The sequence below is a fragment of the Lampetra planeri genome, chromosome 24, assembly GCF_965212315.1.
Source record: "Lampetra planeri chromosome 24, kcLamPlan1.2.h2, whole genome shotgun sequence".
In the NCBI taxonomy this organism is placed as follows: Eukaryota; Metazoa; Chordata; class Hyperoartia; order Petromyzontiformes; family Petromyzontidae; genus Lampetra; species Lampetra planeri.
In genome coordinates this window covers 10,307,712-10,331,483 of record NC_136130.1, presented here as the reverse complement: position 1 = coordinate 10,331,483, position 23,772 = coordinate 10,307,712, and the positions used below count along the sequence as shown (strand labels likewise).

The following is a 23,772-nucleotide window of genomic DNA, read 5'->3' as shown; positions in this document are numbered from 1 at the left end:
GCGCACAATCGCTTGCACGCCGTCGCCCACCCTTTTGGCCTCGCCCCCCCTCCCTCCCGATACGTTCCATTCATTGGCTACCATAGTCTGATGAGCTCCCCCCTCCCTCTCCTCCCCCCCTCAACTCGCTTTTAAGGGATTACATCTTGAATCATTGCCTCACTTGATGCAGCTAATCTGGCTGTGACGGTCCCACCTGATGACGGAGACTTGTGTTGCCTCCGAAACGTCGTGATTTTTTATTTTATTTTATTTTCATTCATTTTGATGTTTTACCTACGTGACTTTACCGAAAAAACCTAAGAAGATAGTCTCATCAGTTACGGGGCGAGAGACCACGCCCACCGCCCCGCTCACGACTCCCTTGGCCACGCCCCTCGCTTCCAACCACGCCCACTCTCCCCTTGGCCACGCCCCTCACTTCCGACCACGCCCACTACACCGACTCGACCACGCTTCTTAACTTCCGGTCACGCCCCCTCCCGACCACGCCTCCTCCCTACTCACGCCCACCGGCACGCGCCCGCATGCTGGGCACGTCCGCGCACTGCGCATGCGCGCGAACCCCATTCAAACCCTAACGGTCGCGGCGGCGTCTGTCGGCGCGCCGTTTGATTCCCACTACACACCGACAGCGCGCCTGGCCACCATTGGCTGCCGGGTCGGCACGTGACCTCTGGCTTGCAAGCCGATTGGATCAAGCGCGTCACATGCTCCGCGCTCGGGGCGGGGGCGTGCAGGGGAGGGTTGGGGGGCGTGGTGATGAGAGCGGCGATGCGCATGCGCTGTGGGAATTGTATCGCGGAGGGGCGGGGGGAAAGAGGGGGAGGGGCGGGGGGAGCGTGTGGGGGGGGGGGAGAGGGGCGGGGTTGCGCGGTTCCCTGGCAGCGGCGCCGCGGCGCGGGAGCGAAGGTTTAAGCCCAGAGCCGACACCGTTTGCGACCACCGCCAACATGGACTTCGGACGCATTAACGTGGGAAGCTACGTGGAGATCCAGCGCAGCGACGGTGAGAGGAGCGCGAGGGGCAGGCGGCGCGAAGCGACGGCGGCGGGGAGACCCCGGGGGGCCGCGCCCCGCGGGGGGGGGCTCTCGCCGCTACTCCGATTGTATTTGGTCGCGCGTACAAGTAGCACGGTCCCCCACGTGATGTCGGCATGGCCAATTGCGTCAGCGCTTGGTTGGATCACGTGATACGGAGCAGCCAACCGAAGGTCCGCGTTGCGCATGTGAAGTGTTGATTCTAGCAGCCTGCGCGGGCCTAGGTGTGATGTCTGAAGCGTCGGTGTTGCCTAGAAAGCCTGCCCGGGACGGGGCTGTGTCCCCCGGGAGGGAGAGGTGGGGTCGGGCCGGGTGATGCAGTGTCTTAAGCGGGGTCCGTGACCAGTGTTTGAACACTGCCATCTGAAGTGAGTTGCGTTTTGATTTAGACAAGACGCTACATGCTTGACCAGAGCTTTCTGCTGTGAGAGAGAGGATCAACAATACCGGCCGAGACGCCTTCCCGGCCAGCCCCCTCCCCTGTGATGCCTTAACTACAACACAAACGCGAGACATTAAATTCAACACATTTTCGCATAAACGTACTTTTTAAATGCCGCGTTGTTGCTTTCATGAATGATCATTGCTCGTCAGCATTGAATCCACCCCCCAACTGCTGCTGTAACGGGCTTCTTGCACCTATCGGCAGCGTACGAGGCCATGTTAACACGAGAATATTTGTACAACTGAACATTTTAGTGCGTCCCCCCACAGCGTAACCGACGGCTTAAGTCTTGACCGGCAACGCATTTACTGCAAAGCGAGCGTGGCAACTTTTATGTGAACGACACCGTGACGTGGTTCTGTCGATAAATCGATAGAAAACGGCGCGGCGACTCGCCAGTGAGCATTGCCTGTGGTTGCGGCGTAGTTTTAACACGTCAGGCTTTCGCGACCGATATCCATAATATAGGGTTTATGTTGGGGTTAGATTGTGTAAATATGAATGTATCGTTAAACCAGCCGACACAGCCAATTAGTAATGATTGTCACAGAACATGCCAATTCGTTACAGCACAACGGTGTGTTGGAGAGCAAATCCACAACATTTACAATCTTACATCTTGACTTAAAGCTTTCGTGACTGCAGGAATTCATATTCTTTTGGGTCTGTCGGTAAAGTCCCGTAGATAAGTTCAAATTAATACAAATAAACAAAAAACTACGACGTTTCGATCGCAACACAAGCGGTCGTCATCAGGACCGCTTTGTGTTGCGATCGAAACCTCGTAGTTTTTTGTTTGTTATTTTCTTTGAACCTATCTACGTGACTTTACCGAAAGACCCAAAGAAAATGTACAATCTTCCCCTGTGCTTCATAGTCTGAAACCAATACGACGCCTCGCTAATGATGCGATGCCCAATGCAAGGAATAATGCAATAAGCGTGTACAGTAATTGATGTTGACAAGCGAGATGGTGACCAATTTGCCTGAAGGCGGGTTCGTACTTGGCCGCGCCGTGCCGGTTTCTCCTTGCGCGTGTAAATCTTTAATGCGAATCGGTCCGTGATGTTGTCCCGTGGAGCCGAGAGGTGACAGGAGGGGGGAGGACGGACGGTCACTTGTTATTGGCGACTTCCCGGCCACGCAGTCGATCGCCTCTGCTAATTACCGTAACAAACACGAACCGGATCGAATCAGCTTTGTGCGCGCAACGTAAGCATGATGCTCGCTCGCCATGCAAGCTGCGGACCCACCACACGTGGGTTCGAAGCCAAGGGAGACCGGCATTCTGGTGGTAGGAACCTGATAGTTTGTTGTTGTTGTTGGGACCGTTGCATTCTTGAATCTGCGTGATTGTGTACGTCGATACATTGTAAAGCGTGCGGATGGTTTTGCACTTTTCACGATGCTTTGTGAGGATTTGTCAGCGTTTTCAAAGTTCTGCGAGTCAAACCATTGCAAGCGAAACTATAAGGGGTTGTGATGGCGTGTTTTTGTTTTGCAAAGCGTAAGCGTGATGACGAATGTCTTGTAAGACGTGGTGAGCTCAGCAGTTGGCCCACTCGCGCGCAACGCGTTGGTGTTATTGATCGCGTTCACCTTGTCAAAGCGGCTCGATGAAGTCAATCTCGAGCTGGCTGGCGACATTCCCGGTCGATTAAATATAGAAATGCTGCGCTACTAACCCCCCCCCCCCCCCCCCCAAATTAAGCGCGATCGTGAGCGGCAGCAGCTCGCTGGAGCGAGATCAAAAATCTCCTCTGCAGCTCCGTTCCACATTTAGCGCAGAAAACGTGTGCGTTGCATTCTGTTCTGTAATTGCAACCTTCAATTCCTCCACCACCGAATCTTCCATGGGATTGAAAGGGGAGTACGCGTCGCGGTGCGAGTGCAGCTTTGGCCAACAGTCTGTTAGGAGGCTATACGGGGAATCTTTGTCTTAGTTGCAACACTGACCGCCGCACCCAATTTATTGTGCAGTATTATCCTTTACCGCCGGCATGGTGTGTGTACTTGTGGTTGCCGTGGTATCACGCCATGTAATCCTTTGACCCTTCGGGCACGAGTACGTTTACAACTCCACCCACCACCAACAGCCCCTCACTCGAGACTTTTTTTATTTACTTTCAACGGCCAGGTCTGGGTGCAGTTTCAGCAGCCAAGTTTACCAGTTACGGTTCGAGGCAGGCTGTGTTGCTACCTGCCCACCACACTGGTATTCCTGCCGCTGAATACAAGCCCACTTTTGTTGGTTTGTCTCCGTAATGTAGGGAGACACTTGATACCAACCAGTGGTAGTCGAGGTAGCGTTGTCGGTGTATCATCAGATCCTTTTGTCGCTTGGTGATACATATTTAACGTGAAATATTGTGCGCTTGTGGGAGGAAAATGTAGTGTCAGCTTTCAGAAATACTGATGAATCATGCGCATGTCTGCCATTAGTTTTGTCTAAAATAAATTTCAGCATAAAAATTGAAACAACCACTTATCAAACGAAACATGCGTCAGTCATGTCATCCTAAATATGCCTGACAATATACAAGGGAATTAATAATGTAAGATTGGTACATTCCACGTTTACGACTCTTCCTTTGACGAGTTTGTGCCCTTCTCAACGTATGTGCCGTGAGAACGATTTGGGTTTTTGTGGGCCGACATAGTGTGGCTTGTAGCCATCACGCCATGCTCAAGTGTGTCCTTGTGTCCATATGCCCACAGGAAGAGTTCATCAGGCCATGGTGACAGCACTGAATGAGGACAGTGAAAGTGTGACCGTGGAGTGGTTTGAGAATGGGGAGACGAAGGGAAAAGAGGTGAGGTTTCCACCACTTGTGTTTAAGCAGTTTGAGTAAGCCTCGCATAATTCAAAGTTTGTGTTTTGCATCTTGTATGTTACTGGTTGGTCAGTATTGATCTATGGACAGTAGTGAATTATAAAGAAGGTCATGTGCTCACAAGTGTTACATATAAAAAAAAATCTTCAAGAAAGACTGCCAGTGTTCACCAGTGTCATTGTAAAATTAATTGTACGTAATCACCAAGTGGTGATATTCTCAAAAACAAAACTGGGCCCTTAATAAACACGTACAGCTGTGTTATGGCATAGTTTCCTGGATGATCTAAATTGAGGTCTGCCACGGAAATATAGTTGCACCACTTGACTCGAGTCCACTTGATGAAAATAGAATCGGCTCAGCTTGACAAGTCTAGGACCTAAGTTCACCATTGTGCTTTTTCTCTGTACAATGCCTTTTGCCATTTTAAAAGAGCCCACATTTCTGAAGGTGTATTTCATTTAATGTTTGCTTTGGTCGCAACTGTAGGCTGGATGAAGATTAATAAAATCCTTGTCCCTGAATGATGATTGCTGGAGGCACATGAGGCTTAAGTGTTGGTCGTCCTCGCTTTAGCCCAGGCCGCACACCTGCCGAAGAAAGGGATGAGGCTGTGGAGTCTCTGCTGCTGAGGTTGCTAATGCACTGATTGCACTGTCTCGAACAGCTGTCCTGGATTAGCCCAGCAGTGCAGACCGCCACCTCTCCCGAGGGATTTGTGGGAAATGCTCGGTGTCTCCTTCGCTAACCTTCATCATGCTTACATGATTAACTTTGGGGTCTTTTCCTGCAAATAATTGTAAACGAGGATTTTACTGTCGGCCCATGAGGGTGTTTACATGCACTTGGACATCACAAGTCAGTTTTAAGCCAGTACATATTTGAAAGGAATGAGTAATATTCGGGATATGTGAATCACCACAACCCACTGACCACCATTGTGAAGTATGGCCAACCAACTCCCTTGAATCAACAATATGGGGAGATCTTTATCCAGCAGTGATTGACACATGTCTGTAAAGTATTACATGTAAGAAGTGTCATGGCCAAATCGGATTTATATGCTGCTGGTGACATACTACTCCAAACTGGTGATAAAAAAACCTTGTCCGCGTTCCCAGTAAGCAGGGCTGTGGCGCCTGCACTGTGTGTCTGCGCTGCTCGTAGTTACAGAGGGAAAGGGCAGCAGCCATTCATTGAGAATGCGTTTGTGTAGAGAGTTAGGAACCCTGCCAAAAAGTCGTTGCTTTACAACTGGTTCCTACCCTGTTTGTACAGAATCGGGCACAGTGTTGAGGGCAACACACAAGCTTGCTGCCGCCTCTGCTTACTTGCCACATGCACAGCCTAGATGGAGCCACGATGCATACATTTTTAAATATTGTCTCCGTTCAGTTTTCCCCTCGCGGGGGAAATCCTCGTTTCATTTTGGTTTGTAATATACGTCGCTGTGTCGTATGTATAATGGATGGTGGAGATTACAGTTAAAAGCTTTTGGAACCCCCTGAAGGATTGTTAGGTTGAAGACTGTCCATTCAGCAGGTAGTTTAGACCTCTTCAGTCAGTGTAATGCATGTGTTTTAAATCATATCCTCTATTGATTTATTTACAACTGCTGATCGAAAGACACTTAGATGGCACGCTTACGTAGTCATAAATATAAAAATATCCCTTCCACACACTATTACCCCGAAGCAATATTATTTTACAGACATTCAGCTGTCTTTACAGCTGCATGGCGCACTGTTAAATCTTCTTATGCGTCGAGACTGCAAACTGCCAGACAAGTAAACCGATGCTCTGGAAACTGAACAAGTGCTTTGTGAGACGGTCAGCCGCCTGGCATTCATCTGGACTGATGGGCGAATGCGGCGGTTCTGTGTGCGCACTCACTGCTCGGTAGAGGTCATCCAAGAAAGGCGCATGGTTATATGATGTGAAAAAGTGGACTGCGAACGACGCAGTGTAGAAGTGAGTAGAGATTGCCTGCGCTTCAAGTGGCTACCAGAGCTTCCAATCCTGCAGACAATGGAGGGAGGTACTGAATGAATGATGTCCGACCGTGGTGGTTGCTTGGTGTGTATGCTGATTGTTGGGGAATTGCTCGGACTGCTGAGTCGATGTGCTGGTGCCGGCTCGTGCATGGATCGCCGTTCAACCTCGGTGCGGCAAGTGGAGATGGTGATGAGACCGCTGTCTTCCTGCAGATCGACCTGGAGAGTATTTTCTCTCTGAACCCCGAGCTGACGTCGGTGAGCTCAGACGCCGGTTCCGAGCCGGACCCCGAGATGCCGCCACCCGCCACGCCTTCTGTGAAGGCTGGGAGACCCGGGAAGGTGAGGGCTCATCCGTACCTACTGTAAGAGTAGATTGTTTCTTCTAGATGGGAGCCTTTCATAAGTGATCTGCTTTCACCGATCAACAAATTCACAACCTTCAACATTAACTCTGCTATAGAACAAACAAAACGGTAGGTTTACATTTCAGGCAGCGGTATTTACAACAAAGTGGTAATTTATGTTCGGCATACCAACATGTGTTTGAGCCTAAAGTACTGCACGGGCATGTTCTGTGTTTGTGTGTGTCATTGTTTATGCATGTGTAGCTGCTGCATCTGATATCTGCATTGTTGATTTCTTCACAGTTGATTTAAGGTGGTATTTTAAAGCAAAGCATGCAGGCTCATTATTATAGTACTGTATGTGTTTACGGATATAGTCGTGCCGGCCTTCATAGGTGCTCGCGAACAGCAAAATCTGTAAAGGCTACCTGGGAGGTCTTTATCTTTGTAGGAATATAGTATTGGAATCAGTGTATGCATGCTAATTTGTAGTAAGAAGGTATTCCTTGATGTTTTGATCCGTGTGCAGAGATGTTTGTTGCTTAAGCCAATGTGGTTTTTTTTCCAGACCCGGCGTACCATGATCCCCCTTCGGAATGAAGTCCCTGTTAAGGAGAGTAGAATCTCAGGTTTGTCACTCGCCCACTCTCTCACCGCTGTGGATGGCTTTGGGTCAGGCAGTCAGGTGGCCCCTACTCTAGCCGTGTAACAATTCATCCTCTCCGAAATTTGACGAATTGTCATCATTGAGGATATTCCGTCAAGAATATTTTTTTTAATCTCGTTTTTACTGTCTGATTTGTATTGACTGGAATTAATAACTCCTCCCCACCAACCTCTTTGTGATTGGAAGAATTGTCACGATTCATGGTCACAATACTAATTAAGAATTGATTCTCTTTCGGGGTAGTGAAGTCACATCAACTAATCACATACAATGTGTACGCATAATTATTCATCAAATCTTATACACATTTGATGCATCTGTCAGGAGGAGAAGAGTAGGTTGTAATCGCTGAAGCGTTACATGCCTACCCTGTCCACTGACAGTGTGGGAAATGTTCTACAATTCCGTATTCATCATCGGTGTCTGAAAACGAGGTCATAGCCACCGTTTGTGTTTCGTTGCATTTGTGTGTACACTGAAAGCTGTTACCCAGCTGCCAACATTCATTAATCTCTTGTTCGGGTGGGATTCAATATCTGCCAAAGAAGCATTAATAGTACTTTGTATACAAGCCCTCCATTTTAATATGTGCATTGTGTCAACTATCTTTTCATAATAGAGCAGCTGCACGTTGGCTGTATGTACGGTTATGTGCCACGTTTTAATGCCTATTGCTAAACCATTATAACCACGCATTATCAAGGGTAATTTCTCAAATAATAATGTAATTTACAGTGAAAGATGATGCTGTATAATTGATCACGGTTCTGTAGAGTAGGAATTTGGCACAATTAATGCTGCTTCAATGCTGTTTAACCATGCTAGCTGACCATTGGGTTGACATGATGGCCTCCTGCTTGTGGGTGGGTGCCGGTGGTGGTGCCGATTGTGGGGCTGCCGGTGGTGGCGTCGTGTTGCACTGCTGCAGCACTACCGGTGCGCAGGCGGCCCAGCACAGTGATGGAGCAGGGGGTGGTGTCAGCGCCACAGAATGGCAACCACGGGGAAGGATCTCCCGCCGGCGCCGGCCAGCTCGGCAAGAAGGAGTTACCGGGACAGCAGCAGCAACGTGAGTGTGGGAAGGCACAGTCGAACATGTAAAACCGAAACCTGGGTGTAGCGTGTCTTGAATAAGTAAAAAGCTATAGTTTTTTTTTCCTGGTAATGTGTGGTAATTAAATCACTTGATGAATATGTTGATTAGTAGCTAGAAGTCACTTGGGTCCAAAAAATCTTTATTCCAAGGTCAGGTCTGGTCAAAATGGATTAACTGCAAATTGTGCAATACTGTCATCGTATTGACACAGCCGTGAAATATTGTAAAGTGAAGGGGCGCAAGCAGGCCGGTTTGACGGCCTGGAAGGGCTTGGAAGCCCCCTGCCGCCTGCGAGCGTCTTGGACGTGGCTTCTCGTGTTTCTGCCCCGGGGAGAGGCGTTTGTTTGGCGAAGCCTTAAAGGGCAGAGGCAAACGTCGTCGTGATGGTAGCCGAGTGACGTGACTGCTAACAGTGCTCTTGTGACCTTCACCCCTGTGCCATCTGTCTTGTGAGAATAATTCTCAATTATCCCGGCCACAATGGAGACACAATGAAGGCACAGCGGCTGCGCTGTATGCCCTGGTGACTGTCGTGGTTTAACGTGGGGTTTATGCTTCAGTGTTCTTTGTTGCAAATATCAGAAAAGCCCATTTTCTAAGCGCAGACAATGGTTGCTTTGTTCGAGTTAAAATCGGCCTGAATATTTACATTCAACATTGAAGCCTGCACTAGACGTAGGTCGTCGCAGCAGATGTTGGCGCTCCACGTTGAAGCTGGAAAAAAACCATTGGTGTATTGAGATGGTGATGTCATACGCAACAGTCGCCTACCGCTGACATCGTTCAGCAATCGTACAATAAAGCTGCTTGTCTTGAAGACGGCCGATTATTGAGACCTTGCCACTGACCCCACCTCGGTTAACCAAGTACAACTAACTGCTCTAACATTGTTTTGACTGTCACAGACTTGCGTTGATGTTCGGGCATTGTTTTACAATAGTGATGACAACTCCCATATAGTAATCTCTGGGGGGTTAATAACATTGAAATTTCACTGTTGTAAATTTTTGTATCAATTATTCCTTTAATAATGTTTTATATTCCTTGGCTTTGCCCCAGCCGTGACAGGTGACACGACTAAATGGAATCTTTAACTCTGAAGCTAATGTTGGCTTCAGAAATAGTTTTCCGTCGTAATGCTGCTTGTGTATAAGTTACTGGTGGGACGCTCGTTGGTATTCAGTTGTTCGGGTCATGCCTATTTGTTGAATGATTTTTAAATAGAACTCGCATAATTACACCGTGATTTTGTAATTGTCAGCACAGATAAGTAGCAGAGCAGATAAGCCAAAGTATCAGAGATCATGTGTTTTTGCAAAAAAAAATTGCTTTTAAAATATATATCTTAAACTATCAAATGACTCCCCAATATGTGGATGGAATTGAGGCAGATGTCACAGGCCACTTACATGACCCTTTGGCAATTCTCGCGTCGTGACAGCTCGCAGAAAGTCCAACTGCGTAAAGGAGGTGGAGAAGATGAGGCGGAATCGCGAGGAGCGACGGGCGCAGCACCAGGAGATCCGGGAGAAACGGGCACAGGTGGGGCTGGCTGCCCTGGCGGCCTCTGGCGACTCGTGACACATGGAGCACGGCCCCGTGGCAGGGGTGGGACACCTGTAGCGGGGAGTGAGCAGGAGGGGAGCGTGGCATTGAAGTTGCTCCGGCAAGAAATGCTCGCCGCGGCGGCGCTCGCTGACGCTGGTCCTGTGTTGCTGCGCGTCTTGTGTCGCAGGACTACGACGTGAGCTACCCCAACTGGGAGTTCTTGGTGATGATTAAGGAATTCCGATCGAGCCTCGACTACCAGCCGCTGTGTCTCAGCGACTCTGTAAGTGCGGATGCGCGCGTGTGTTCATCCGACTGCGTGGTGACGGTGCACGGTATGTGACGTGGCTTGAGCTCGACAGTTGAAGTCGTCGCATTTTTCTTGCAGATAGAGGAAAGCCGGATATGCGTCTGTGTCAGAAAGAGACCACTGAACAAGAAAGGTAAAGTGGACGTAAGATCACATCCCACTTATGTATAGTTTAAAGTTTTCGTCAGAGTTCATTAAAAATGTTAAGTGTGTGCTGTTGCCCTGTGACGTGCACAGTTGGTTGAGCATATTCCACTCCAAACAGAGATCATAAAACGTAGCATTGGAACGACGTGAGCTTAAAACTAGGCATGTAACAATTCGGTGATTAAAATAAGTTTTGTGCCCACAATACATTTAATTGTGTGTGTACGTGTAAGGATCGATTGTTTACGAATTACCCAAAGCATATGCTGATAAACCTTCATGGCAGTGGCGCAAACAAGACGGCGTAAATACGCGACAGACAATACAACCGAGAGGGTACCAAGATAAAAACCACTGAATTCTTGAGAGAGAATTGTGACCCTCAATTTGTAACGTCTCATTGAATCACCCTGGGATGGGGGGTGTGCAGTGGGGGTTGGGTGAACGATTACACACCATTACACCATGTGTAATGGGCTGAAGCCATACAACACATCGTCTGTGTTCGTTGCTCCTCAAAGTAATCGGATTACTAGGTGGTGACATGTTTGTGGTCACGTGGGCAGTGTGTCACCGACGCTTGATGAGTGTGGAGCAGAATATGACCCGGTGCAGGGTTAAAGGTGTACTTATTTTCAAAAAGAAGGTTCGATCTGCAAACAGGATTAATCTTCGCACGGATAATCGTGAGAGTTTACTGTGAAGAGCGGTGGTAAAACAACTACCAACAACAACGATGGCCGAGTTTTCACTCGAACCTCACCCCATCATGCTGTGCAACAGAGCTGGGCCGGAAGGAGATCGACGTCATCACCGTCCCTAGCAAGGACATCGTGATGGTGCACGAGCCCAAGCTCAAGGTGGACCTCACCAAGTACCTGGAGAACCAGACGTTCCGCTTTGACTACGCTTTCGACGAGACCACCACCAACGAGATGGTCTACAGGTGGGTGGGCTTGGGGCAAACGGGAGGACCGGCCGGGGCAAACTTGCAGCAGATGTCTGCTGCTGTAGAGGCCAAGGTCAAGAGGTCTTTGTGTCTGATGTCGTTGATGCCCACCACACCGCGCCATTTATTCCATCTGCGAGAGGTCTCACGGCTGTCAAACAGTCAACACCCACCACTCTTGACAGTATCCCACCACCATCTGGCTTTGTCTTTCCCGTGGTTGCCAACCTCTGGACGCTACTGTCATGCCTTTCTCAGTGACCCACGCTCCTCCACCCTGCACACGTGGTTCCACCCACCGTAACCTGTGATCGCGACTGCGTCTGCAATACTTTCTGACTACATGATGAGTCTTCATTTTCAAGTTGCTTTTACCCTGTCCTGACATGAACATCCTCCATTTCTGTTGGAGTCGATGGATATTTGTGGAGGTTTGGAATTGTATCGATGTTTCGTGAGGCTGCTTATCCTACAGCTAAAACTGACACAATGTGTAAGTTGTAATAATGTGTGACTGCATTTGTGCATTCAAGCAAGGCTAGTATATGTAAAAAAAGAACTGGTCACACAAACCTGTGCTGTGAGAATTGCCCCGAATTATACAAACGCTGCTCGTCTTGATGCCATTGCTGCTCTGTGGTACAGATTCACGGCCCGTCCTCTGGTGGAGACGATCTTTGAGAAGGGGATGGCCACGTGCTTTGCGTACGGACAGACAGGAAGTGGGAAAACCCATGTGAGTGCTGCTTTTTGTTGCCTGTTGCACGCCCTGATGCCCACTTGCACCATGATCACAATTGGCTACGTACGGGGCAGAAGAAATTCAACATGCATACATTCATCCTTGCACGAGTGTTAACCATCACCGCTTCACCTTCCCACACAGACCATGGGCGGTGTGTTCTCTGGGAAGACTCAGGACTGCGCTAAAGGCATTTATGCCCTAGCAGGTGAGACGTAACCAAGTGATGACTTTCGATATTTTAATACTGGAGTGGAGTAGCGGCATAGTGGTTAGCGCACCGCGCAATGAATCTTCCCGCCTGAGTTCGATTCCCGGCCACGGCTAACATCGGTTGCGAGTAATTCCCGAACGGATGCTGATCTCTCCATCACCAATCTACACTGACCAACGTGGTAAAGTGTGGTCAACAAAACTCCCGTGATGGACACGACTTGGGGGGGAGGCTATTCATCCACGATTGGATTTATTAATGAGTGTAAATTATTTTGAATCGCATGCTATTGTATGCATGCGAGTGTTGTAGCTGTGTGTATGCGATAAGGATGCAATCATATGTACCTTCCAGTATGCCCTTGTTTGGCTATTGTTCAGGCATCACACATGGTTGGCAATCGCCAAGGAACATTACTTATTGCTTTTTGTTTTTTGACAGCACGGGATGTGTTCCAGTTTTTAAAGCAGCCTCGCTACCGGCAGTTAAACCTCCAAGTGAACGCCACCTTCTTTGAGATCTACAGCGGAAAGGTGAGATTTAAATGAGAAACTCTTACCCACAAATTGCTTTTTTCAGTCTACCACAAATACCCATATTGATGGGCACAATGGATGTTTTGTTTCCTTTCAGACGCTGACATAGAAAAATGTGTCGTGGGCGGTGGTTGTATCCATTGATTTTCTAGTTTCGTGTGCATAAACTTGCAAATTTGTCTTCGTCGTCCATCGTAGATGGTTCAGCTGCTTAGCAAGCAGCAGTGAGCATTGTGAGGGCTGTGCATGTGTGGTTGTCCGTGTGTGTGTGATTGATATCAAGTCAAATTCGATTTGTGATGGCGTCATGTCACAAGACGAATACGTTTACATTCGAAACTCTCACAGCTTGCAGTCAAACAATGAACCCTGCAAGATGATGTGACAGAATTAGTACTGAAGTTACTTCCATACCAGAGGCACTGTTTTTACATGACTTGCAAAGAGTGTTCGTCACATGTCAAACCACATTTTGTGTTGATTCTCAGAGCTGGAATTGGCCAAATTTCTTTTAAAAAAACTAATTTAAGAATGATCTGTTATTTTTGTGCGGCGTCGAGCTAGCAGCTTGGGGAACCACCTCGGACACGCGACATAAATTTGCCCGGTCTCGTGATGGGTGAGAGTCTGAACCACGCTCCGTGGTTTTCTCTCTGGCAGGTGTTTGACCTGCTCAACAGGAAGGCGAAGCTGCGCGTGCTGGAGGACGGGCGACAGCAGGTCCAAGTGGTGGGGCTGCAGGAGAAGGAGGTGTCCAATGTGGAGGAGGTGCTGCGGCTCATCGAGATGGGCAACAACTGCAGGTGCTGCGTCGTCCCCAACGAGTTAACGCCACAAAGCCGAGTTCCTCTCACCTCCTTGTGTGCTGCGATCCTTCCCACTCCGACAGAATCTAAGAGGAGATTGCGTGTCTTTTTAGTTGTTAACGTGAGCGACTGGTCCCGCTGGGCTATTTCTTTCGGGATCATCTTCAAATTGCCGTTCTTCTATGGGCAATTCCCATGGTAAATTCTCCACCGCTCACTTTAATGAGGTTAAAACAGGTTTGGCGTCGTGCCGTGTAGTGGCTATTCCTGCCATCACCACTAGATGGAAGGCTTCAACCATACGTAGCATAAGACAACGCATCAATTCGTTGATTTAAATCAAGGTTGCGCGTAATGATCGGGTAAAGTTATTGTCGTGCCATGCAATGAGTGTCGGTTACAAGCCCCATTATATTCCGTTGCCGTGTTCCCTTGTAGAACGTCTGGGCAGACGTCGGCGAACGCGCAGTCGTCGCGCTCGCACGCCGTCTTCCAGCTCATCCTGCGGCGCGCGGGACGCATGCACGGCAAGTTTTCGCTCATCGACCTGGCCGGCAACGAGCGCGGCGCCGACACGGCCAGCGCCGATCGGCAGACGCGCTTGGAGGGCGCCGAGATCAACAAGAGCCTGCTGGCGCTCAAGGTGACGACCGCGTGCCCATGCGCTCGCTCTGCTGGACATCTGTGAAAGAGCTTTATAGCTCATCGTATTTCTCCAGTATAAATAAATATTCTGATTCGATGCTCCTGCCCCATTGGCAGCATTGGCCCCAGACCCAGTTCAGTTGCCGCCATGCTTGTTGTTAATACGACAAGCCGTCTGTCATGCAGCGCGAGGTCAAATCCAACTGTGCTGAACGTTAAGTGGCTGTAGGTTTATTAGATTGTTGGTGTATATAGGGGTCCTGCCGCACGTCCCGCTCTCAGTGAGAGCGCATTTTCACGCATGTGTGTGCGTGTATGTGCGCACGTGGTTCGTTTTAAATGATGCATACGTGGTGCGGTGGTTTAAACGTGATGAATGAGGAGACGAAAGCGGCTAGACGTAGCGCAGGCCCACGCCGCTCTCCTCGTGCCGTATCCTGGCCTTCAGCGGCGTTTGCGAGCAGCATTCGGCCCAACATTGGGTGTAGGCTGCACGGGGGATCTCCGTCTTTGCGTGCGTGTGGTGGGCGTGCAGGAGTGCATACGTGCCCTCGGCCAGAACAAGCCGCACACGCCGTTTCGCGCCAGCAAGCTGACGCAGGTGCTGCGGGACTCCTTCATCGGCGAGAACTCCCGCACGTGCATGGTGAGACAACGGCACTCGGTGCATGGGCCGGGCCGGCTCGAAGCGCAGCTGTCGCACAAACTACCGTTAGGTTCTTGAAATATATTGTCTTCCATTAGTGGCAAGGTTGAGTAACACACCGTAAAATCTGTAAAGTAATTCCCCATCCGGATTGCGAGTTTGTGTGGTTTTTTTAATAGGTCATGACCTGACCTTGTAGAGCAGGCAAAAACCTATAATGGAGAAAACTAACAGCTCTCGGTGTGCACCGTCTAACTGCCTTTTGCGAGTTGCACAGCAATCAATAGGGGTCGAATATTAGAGAGTGTGCACAACTCACTGTTGCACACACTCCCTGACATTGTGTGAGTGGCGGTTGCATGCCATTCATCACCCACCCAGTGCGACGAACGGGCAACAACTACGAGAATGTTTGGTATTCACGGTGGCTCGATTGCGCTGAATGTGCCACCGAAGCTGGCGCTGTTCAAGCGAAGTTGCCATTTAACTGACCTGGAGGCATCTCCGTGTACATGTGGCTGGCTTTTGTTCACTGTGACCAGATCGCCATGATTTCCCCAGGGATGAGCTCCTGCGAGCACACTCTCAACACGCTCCGATACGCTGACAGGTAAAGCTTACACCTATTATTGTCCCCTGTTCTCAAAGTTTTGAACGTCTTTCAGCATTACTGAAATGCCCATAAGGATACGTCTGAATAATGATGTAAGTTATTTAAAACAGCTTGTTACTGTGTACAAAAAAACTGTTTTTAAATGATTATGAATAACCGTATTGTAAAGTAGTGGCTCATAATAATGATGTTAAGATGCATTATTGCTGTCAAGTAATGTTTTGCTTGAGAGCATTGTTATTGGCATAACCCTGCTCTAACCCTGAGACCCAACGCCTGACGTCGCTGTGACAGTGTCGTGAGCCCGAGCTTGCTGCAATCGTCTATTGGTCTGTCTCGTTAAGCAACGCCGAGCGTCCTGCTACCGGAAATGTCATAACGCGATCCGCGGCTGTTGCATCTCCCGTTGTCATGAGCTGTCGTTTCTCTCGCCTCTCCTCACCGCTTGCGCGCACGCCGCCCGCCCTGTGCCCTGCGCCCTGGGCTCAGGGTGAAGGAGTTTGGAATTAACCCCATGGACATCCCTTTCCTGTCAGCCGGAAGCACCCAGTCCGACCTCTCTCCCTCTGCGCTGTCCGACTCTGAGTATGCTCTGTGCGGGGGTGGGGGGCGTGCATCGTAGGCATCTCCCCTAGGGGGGGACGACCATGATTCGTGCATCGTTCGGGGCTCATTCATCGCATCGGTTTGCGAGCGCACGCTGAGCGCTGTGGCCTTCCGCGCTGCCTGCGACACGAAGGCTTAACGCTGCTGACGTGGCTTCACGTTTATGGCTGGAGAACAGGCCCGCTATGTGTCATGAGATGGGGCATGGTGGGACCCCGGAGAGATACCCATTGATACTCTTAGTTCTTTCGGTAAAGTCACGTAGGTAAAAAATGAAAAGAAATTTTTTTTTTCATTTTTTAACTACATGACTTTACCGAAAGAACTAAGAGTATGAATCCTTGCAGTCACGAAAGCTTCAAATCTAGATACCCATTGACCTACCCACATGCCAGGACCAACCCCTGGCTGTACCTCTTTCCCTCCTGCTCGTACTTAACGGTGTTATTAAACACTTCAGGGAGGGAATTTTTTTCGAGACTAATAATTAGGTACAGTTCTACTTGAGGTCACTGAGAGTGACTTAGGGTCTGGACTGTGTCGTGTTCATATTACCCCAAGCTGAAACTATAGCATGCAACTTATGTGTGTGTGAGTGAACCATTTCACAAAAGACATCGCACTGTGTTTTACTTGATTGCTTCATGTGCGCGTGCTGACCCTGCGAATGATTCCCGCATGCTACCTGCGCGCAACGAGCAGCAAACCCGGTCAATGTGCGCGCCATCTACGAGTCGCTCGCCCGCCGATGATGAGTTCCGTTGGTCCACGCGCGCACTCATCATTCGTGCACGTCTGTACGCGCGTGCGGCACAGGGTGAAGGAACTGGGGGTGGACCCTTCGGTGCCGGGCGTGGGCGGTGCCCACAGCCCCGGCGACGCTCCCAGCGTGTCGGCGCCCAGGAGCGTGGGCGCGTCGCCCGGTCGCGACGACCTCAAGATCCTGTGCGAGCAGAACGTAAGCCCTCGCCTGGTGCCCGGCCTCGCGCGCTCACAGCCCGCACGGCCAATACGGCCTCTTGTCGTGTCGGCGCGAGTGGCGCACGCCTCCACCACACTTTTGCCCGTGTCGTTATTTGTTGTTATCTGTGCATGTCACGCGCTTGCGCTTTTGCACCGCACTTAATTTTTTGAGGTCTTGCGTGCATATTCGCGGAGACTTCTCTTTGATTGCTCCGGTGTAGTTTAACTGTGGGTGGAGTTGTGTTGACGCGGTGCGCTTAGAGCGGTCAAGAACCTGGGTTCTGCCGAATAAATTTCTGAATGCATAATTGTAACCTAGCGACTAATCCCGAAGCACATTAACAAGCATCATGCAGTTAGCCTGATTATACAGCACTTTGTTACATCAACTTTTTAAGGTTTTTCACTTTAATTAAGTAGCAAACCAAATGCCTTGGGTCAGCCGTGGGGCTTATTTCTCTCTCTGTCCTCTACACGCGCAAGACAAAAGCTGTAAGTTTGAGAAAAAATTGGCCACAGTGCACAGGATGCTTTGTGCTGGCTTTTTGACGGCACTCGTTTGACCGCGTGCGGATGGTGACGGCCTCTGTTGGTCTTGTTGCGTGTTGTTTTATTTTGAAGATGGGATCACTCGACCTGCTAGATGACAGTGTCGAGCTCATCAAGCTGTGCGATGGCTATTTTACTTTGAAAGGACTGCAGGTTAGGCCCCAGGCTCTTCCCTTGCTTTTTTCAGCGCTTGCAATGGGACCGTTTGTTTGGGCGCCATTTGTTTGGGCACCATTGAGTGAAAAACAAAAACACAAAATGTTTTGAAAAAAACAACAAGTTTAAAAACATTTCAGAGTCTTCACGTAATGCCCTCCTGAACTCTCGTCCTTTTGCACATTTCTAAAGGTGCACGTTTTATTAATGTATTTAGTTTGCATTGTGTTCCATGCCCATTCTCTTCTCAGCCGACTCGGGCCCAAACAAACGAATCCACAGCTTAGACGACACTGTCAAGCGAAAAGGATTTTAAATGCCTCCCTTGAGCTCGTGACCTGGCAATGTGGGCGCTGCTTATTCGCATGCTCACTCTGAAAAACATCTCACCATTTACATTTCACGCAAGGCACCAAGAGAACTTGCAATATTGGAGCCACCGTATATGGCAATTTGTTTTACATTTTCAAAAGGGTGTTAATCGACTTGTTCTCGTTGCAAATGGTGGCAGCGAGTACAGTGGGAATCCTTTTCGTTTGACAGTGGGCAGGCTTGAGGTGAAGTTGATGGTAGTGCTGTACTGGTAACACAATCACGATCCGCACGGCTAGCAGCAACGCCATTTGCTCTGTAAAAGATTTCGACCAGTCGAGTTTCCCCCCCCCCGCGCAACTCATTTCTTTAAAACCGCTTTTTGTGTTTAATTTGTTGTCCTTCCCCCCCCCGCACCTCCGATTAGCACGGTTGGCGGAATAAGATCAACATACATGCATACAATCATTAACACATTCCTCGAATAAGATCCACAGGCTTTATTCGACAGATTAGTTCCTCACAAAACCACCCTGATGGCTTGCCAACATGCGCTTGTGTGTGTTTGCGTGCGTGTGTGTGCGTGCGTGTACGCGGTAGCGTAGCAGTTAGCGCGCTGCCCTACGAACCCGGCGACCCGAGTTCGATTCTCGCTCATGACCAACAACGGTGACGATTATCTGAACCGATCCTGGGTCATGCCTAGGTCGACTGAGCCTCAAATGAGTACCTGGTGCAGTGTGTTAACATTGCCACTAGGGAGACAAAGGCGGCCGAGCCTGGTGCTGGCCACCCACCCCCTCGTATGCCGTGCCGGTCTTCACAGGTGCTCGCTAACAGCACTTGCCCCAACAGTCTGTGAAGGCTACACGGGCGATCCTTTGTCTTTTGTACGCGTGTGTGCCTCCTGCGGCTTGCACTTGCGCACGCGTGTCAGGAGGAGGAGGTGTCCCCCCAGCTCTTCACGTTCCACGAGGCGGTGTCGCACCTGGTGGAGATGGAGGAGGAGCTTGTGGAGGATCACAAGGCTGCCTTCGAGGTTCGTTGCCGCGTAGACGGTCGCGGCAGAGAGTGAGCGGTGCGGCGCGCACACGCCCACCTTGCTTGCGGGGTCTGCTCTGCTCCGAGCCAATGGGAATGGGGTCACGCGCGACCACACTCCGGCGCACCCACGCGCGCTCGCTTAATCCGCCACGTGTGGAACCGCCCACGTAGAAATCCGAGATGTGCGTTAATGTTGAATGTCAGTAAACTGCGCAAGCAAAACCTTGCAAACAATAAAAAAATAAAATGGTCAAAACGAAACTGCAAAGAATCGATTGTTGACTTGAATTGCGACCCTTAAGTGAGTGAGAGGAGGCAGGAGAGGGTTTTGGAGTGAATGATGACATGCCGAAGGCACGCACGCACACACACTCGCGTGCCAACGCTACATGCGTCCGCCCCCGGCAGGAATCGATCCAGTGGCTGGAGGAGGAGAAGACGTTGCTGGAGATGACAGAGGAGGTGGACTACGACGTCGACGCGTACGCCTCCCAGCTGGAGCTCATCCTCACTCAGAAGCTCGAACTCTTCTCCACCATGCAGGGTGAGTTTCCCTGCCGCCGCCGCCGCCACCACCACCACTAACTCTGTCTGCTCTGTACTCGATACCACCTGGGGTTTTTGTCCCGGGCTGCCCGGCACGATGTTGAACGTTCGTAAGTGAGAAGACAAATGGCCTAAACTTATAGGTCAGGTGTTGCATCGTGGCCTTGAAACCTGATGACCTACGTTCGATTCGCCACCATGGCTCACATCAGTGGTGACTGATAAATGAATCGGTCCTGGGCTCCCCCCGCCCCCGCCCCCACCCTCCACCAGCCTCCACTGACCAACGTGGTGAGGTATGGTCAAACAACCTGCATGACCAAAAGGCGTGGAGAGGCGTTCACCAGTGGATTGAAAAAGGACTGAAAACTATTCATTATTTCCAACTAAAGTTTTATTGAGACGTGAAATAGATGTTCTGGGTCAACGCACTAAAGGCACTGACGAGGGATTTTAGCCGAGACGTCTCTGCTTGATCTCATAAGGTCTGCGCAGAGGCGTCACTATGCCGGACACACCCTTGCTGCTTTGAGGGGTGGTGGCGGGATGAGAGGACGTTTAGGGGGACGTGGGTGACACGTGGCGGGGCTGCCGTGTTCCCCTACAGAGAAGGTGAAAGCCTTCCGGGCCGCGCTGCAGGACGAGGAGCAGGCGAGCCGGCAGATCGGAGGCCAGCGGCGGCCCCAGGCGTGATCTGCCCCACCCCGAGCCACCCGTTGGCGCCGCCCCCGGAAGGCCTCCAGGGTCAGATGGACTCTTTGTCCTCTCGTCGGCAGCATCAGCATTTTATTTTTGGAATAACTGCAAGTTGAGCGACGAGAAACACTTCATCGATCGGCATCTTCGTTGTTCAAATTTTTTATTTATCAAGGTCGATGAAAACATTACCCGACGTCGACCAACTGGATTTACTTGTCTGCGTGTTGCTGCGTGATTTTAGTGCCACGTGTTGTTTTTTTTTGACAAATGAACATGAACAGGTTGTCCCGGTTCGAAATGCGTCAAGAAAAACTTGCACTTATTGCAAAAATGAGCGAGGCGTTGCCATCGCAAGCAGGGCGGCCCTACTTAACCACCACGCCCGTAGTTTGCCGTAAACAATTTCTCGCGAGAACCTACGGTTAATGCGGTGCAAACAGTCGTGCCGAATGGTGGCGTGTGCGGTGCGTGTCGTTTTTACCGAGCCTGACGTCGTTCACCCTCTCCCACCCACCCCGCCGGCTTTGCGTTGTGCAGACATCGACGCAGCCGTTCGTGTGCGAGCTCCCTTCCCCCCCCCCCCCCCCCCCGTGTGCTGTGGCCATCATCGCCCGTCTCGTTCTGGGCTGCGCGTCGTTTACTACATTACTACACGCGCCCCTCTCCACCTTGCGTAGCTTCTGGCCCCGTTCACTCGATGGGCGCGCGCGCGCCCCCTTTGAAGATCCTCGTGTACCTTACGACCGTAGTCGCTCCAGCTTCTGGTTTGTGTCGGCACTGGTGGTGATTTAAATTTTAATAATGAGCCCACCACCAACCCGGGAGGGCGAGCCCATGGCCAGGTAGCGATCTTACAGGGTACTGCGCACGCTCGCTCGCTCGCTCGGCCCAGACCTTTAGCACGTGATCGAGTCGCTGTCCATCTCGGTAAGGTGGAGTTTTGTGTGTGCACCGAGTTGATGCCCTTGTAAAAAAAAAACGCGTGATTTAAATGGTCTGTATTATTGTCGTTAAATCAAACTTGAAGATGATCTGAAGTCCGTCACGTTCCCAATGTCGCATAAACATTTCTGTCGTTTTTGGAGTTGCATATGGGGCCTCGTAATTTAACCATTTCAGTGTTTTAATTGTAATGCAATAACATTGTGACGGTAGTTTTATTTAAATAAGATAATACAAATTAACCTAAATGTACTTGACTACAGATCCTAACCAAATACTGTGACGTCTGCATGTGGCCGCCACTTTTATTGAGCAAATTGAAGGAAAAGTACATTAACGAGCCTACAGTCCGTTGAGTAACACTTACACTCTTGTTATGAGGTTAAAAAGCATAGACTTGTTGTCAGGAATCCCTTCCACGTGGTTGGTCATAGCTTTTATAATTGTAAATAAATTTAGTTTTTGGATCCTAGCAAAAGTTTTGCTTGTTAGTCCCACCCCACCTGGAGACATTGAATTGGGGTCTGTTCCCTTTTGGAACTACTGCAAGGTGGGTTCGTCCAGGGCCATAGCCACTTATGACGCGCTATTTAATTTCTTACTCCAGATCATTTACGTGCCCTCGAAACGCATTCCTTTTTATTCGTGATGTTTACTTCTGCGATTCGATTATTATACTATTAACGTAAAGTTGCGTCGTCGTTTGCCTTTTCCGTTCATTGCCTTTTGTGACAACAGCGCTGGCACCTTCCCCCCCCCCCCCTCCCGTTGCTCTCCCAGTCGAGGGGGTTTAGTTTGTGCGCTGTCGAGAGGCGCAGAGAGGAGGGGGAAGGGGGGGGGCCCTTGCTTGCATGCGTCTCCCCCCCCCCCCCCCCCCCCAGCACTCCTCGGGATTGCCTCGGGAAAGGAAGGAGTCCCCCGGCTTCCGTTTGCTGTCGTGCCCCCCCCGCCCCCAACCCTCCGTCGTCCTTGTGTGCGAATTCGGTGCCGTACGTTCCGGAGGAGATTCACCTACGCCCCCCGCCCCCCCCCCCCCCCCCCCCCCCCCCCGAAATAATAAAACTTTTAACGTGCTTCACGACGCGTGGCCACCTTGCTTTGATTGCCGTTGCCGACACTTTGTTTATCCGGGAGAGAGCGTCGACGAGTTCTCGTGACTTTTTCAGGAAGCGTCCTGCCAATATATTTCGCAGTTGGGGTGGGGTGGGGAGCGATAATTCGTCGGGGTGGAATGCCAAGTGAGTAGCGCGCTGTAATTTGCGGGTGCATTTTTTTTCATTTGTACCGTCACGGAATCTTCAACGTCCGCCGTGAAACAGACAGCGCGCATTATTTCTTAATTTATTTACGAACACACTCGGCAGTGTTAATCAGGGAGGCCGCTCGATTCGAACTTTGAGCCCCTGCCGAGAGCGGGCGGTGAACTCGCTCTCTCTCTCTCACGCGCTTGGCCGTGCTGTCGGACCCAGTTCCCCGGGCGATGAATGCCACGTGAATCGTTCCGCTGGAAAGTGGCCCCGTTCCCCCACCACTCTCCAAGCCACCATCGCCAACACCCCCGTTGCTGCCCCTTATCCACACATCGCGTTCGCGTGCTGCGCTGGTGATTTGGGCTGGCGGGGGGCATCTTGATTCGATTTAAGAATGAGGCCTATGTCCAAATCGCCTGGAATGCGTCGTCGGATCTAGTCATATCTCGGAAACTGTCCAGGGTTGAGCCTGGATATAGGTACAGTACTTGAATGAACGAGCATCATCTAAAACAGGTGTTACGTGCTGCGGAGCTGTGTGGTGGGCAGCAGAGGGGCAGCGCAGCGAATTCCCATTGCGCTGTACTTCTACGCACCAATGTTTATGCTATACGCTTTCAACTAACCTGCAGTGACCAGCGCGGTGAAGTATGGTCAAATAACCCCCTCCCAAGCACGGCATGGGAAGGCCCTCATTCAACAGTAGAATGACAAGAGCTGTACACGTGTTCTTTTTTAACTTTGCGGTGAATATCCCCTTCAGTAGCTGGCGCGGTTCATTCACCTTAAAGTGCCAATACGGATCAGTTATTTTACGTGTGATGTAGAGGCATGTTTTTGTGAGCATATGAATCGACGTGCCACAACGTGGCTATGATGCCTCATGATGACACGCAGGCTTGTGTTCATGCTCTGCGTTGGATGTCTTCACTATGAGGGGTAATCAAACACACTGTCCAGGGCAGGATATGGGAGCTGCTCAGTGTTTTGGAGTGTAATTCCTGGCCCAAGTACACTTACCAAGTACAGTCATGCATCGGATAATGCGTAGCGGGCCTGGTGTGCGTCTACGTGAAATAAACCATGTTGAACTTTATGGATTGGCAAATGTTCTTTGCATATTTTC

General features: G+C 50.2%; 1 protein-coding gene across 4 annotated transcripts; it reads left to right on the top strand.

Annotated features, from left to right (window-relative positions):
• The first annotated feature begins 854 nt into the window (after positions 1-854).
• LOC144726764 (kinesin-like protein KIF2A) lies at positions 855-23,742 on the top strand. 4 transcript variants are annotated; one of them, XM_078605652.1, is made up of 21 exons: positions 855-1,008; positions 4,204-4,298; positions 6,527-6,655; positions 7,229-7,289; positions 8,256-8,396; positions 9,865-9,965; positions 10,159-10,254; positions 10,360-10,414; positions 11,212-11,374; positions 12,023-12,113; positions 12,264-12,327; positions 12,775-12,866; positions 13,530-13,672; positions 14,114-14,318; positions 14,856-14,966; positions 15,509-15,576; positions 17,002-17,143; positions 17,770-17,850; positions 19,103-19,204; positions 19,618-19,753; positions 20,363-23,742. In XM_078605652.1, the coding sequence occupies exons 1-21, from the start codon at positions 954-956 to the stop codon at positions 20,446-20,448; spliced, it is 2,217 nt and encodes a 738-aa protein (XP_078461778.1). In that variant the 5' UTR covers positions 855-953; the 3' UTR covers positions 20,449-23,742. The 4 variants fall into 4 exon arrangements, with proteins under 4 accessions (XP_078461778.1, XP_078461779.1, XP_078461780.1 ...); XM_078605653.1 differs by lacking the exon at positions 17,770-17,850; XM_078605654.1 differs by lacking the exons at positions 855-1,008; positions 4,204-4,298; positions 9,865-9,965 and having other exon boundaries at positions 6,577-6,655.
• The last annotated feature ends 30 nt before the right edge of the window (positions 23,743-23,772 follow it).

Bases quoted from the DNA above. Each gene is read 5' to 3' on its own strand.
- LOC144726764 (XM_078605652.1), top strand. From the start codon at position 954: ATGGACTTCGGACGCATTAACGTGGGAAGCTACGTGGAGATCCAGCGC. The intron at 10,255-10,359 runs GTAAGTGCGGAT...TTTTTCTTGCAG, and splicing joins CGCTGTGTCTCAGCGACTCT to ATAGAGGAAAGCCGGATATG. The intron at 17,144-17,769 runs GTAAGCCCTCGC...TTTATTTTGAAG, and splicing joins AGATCCTGTGCGAGCAGAAC to ATGGGATCACTCGACCTGCT.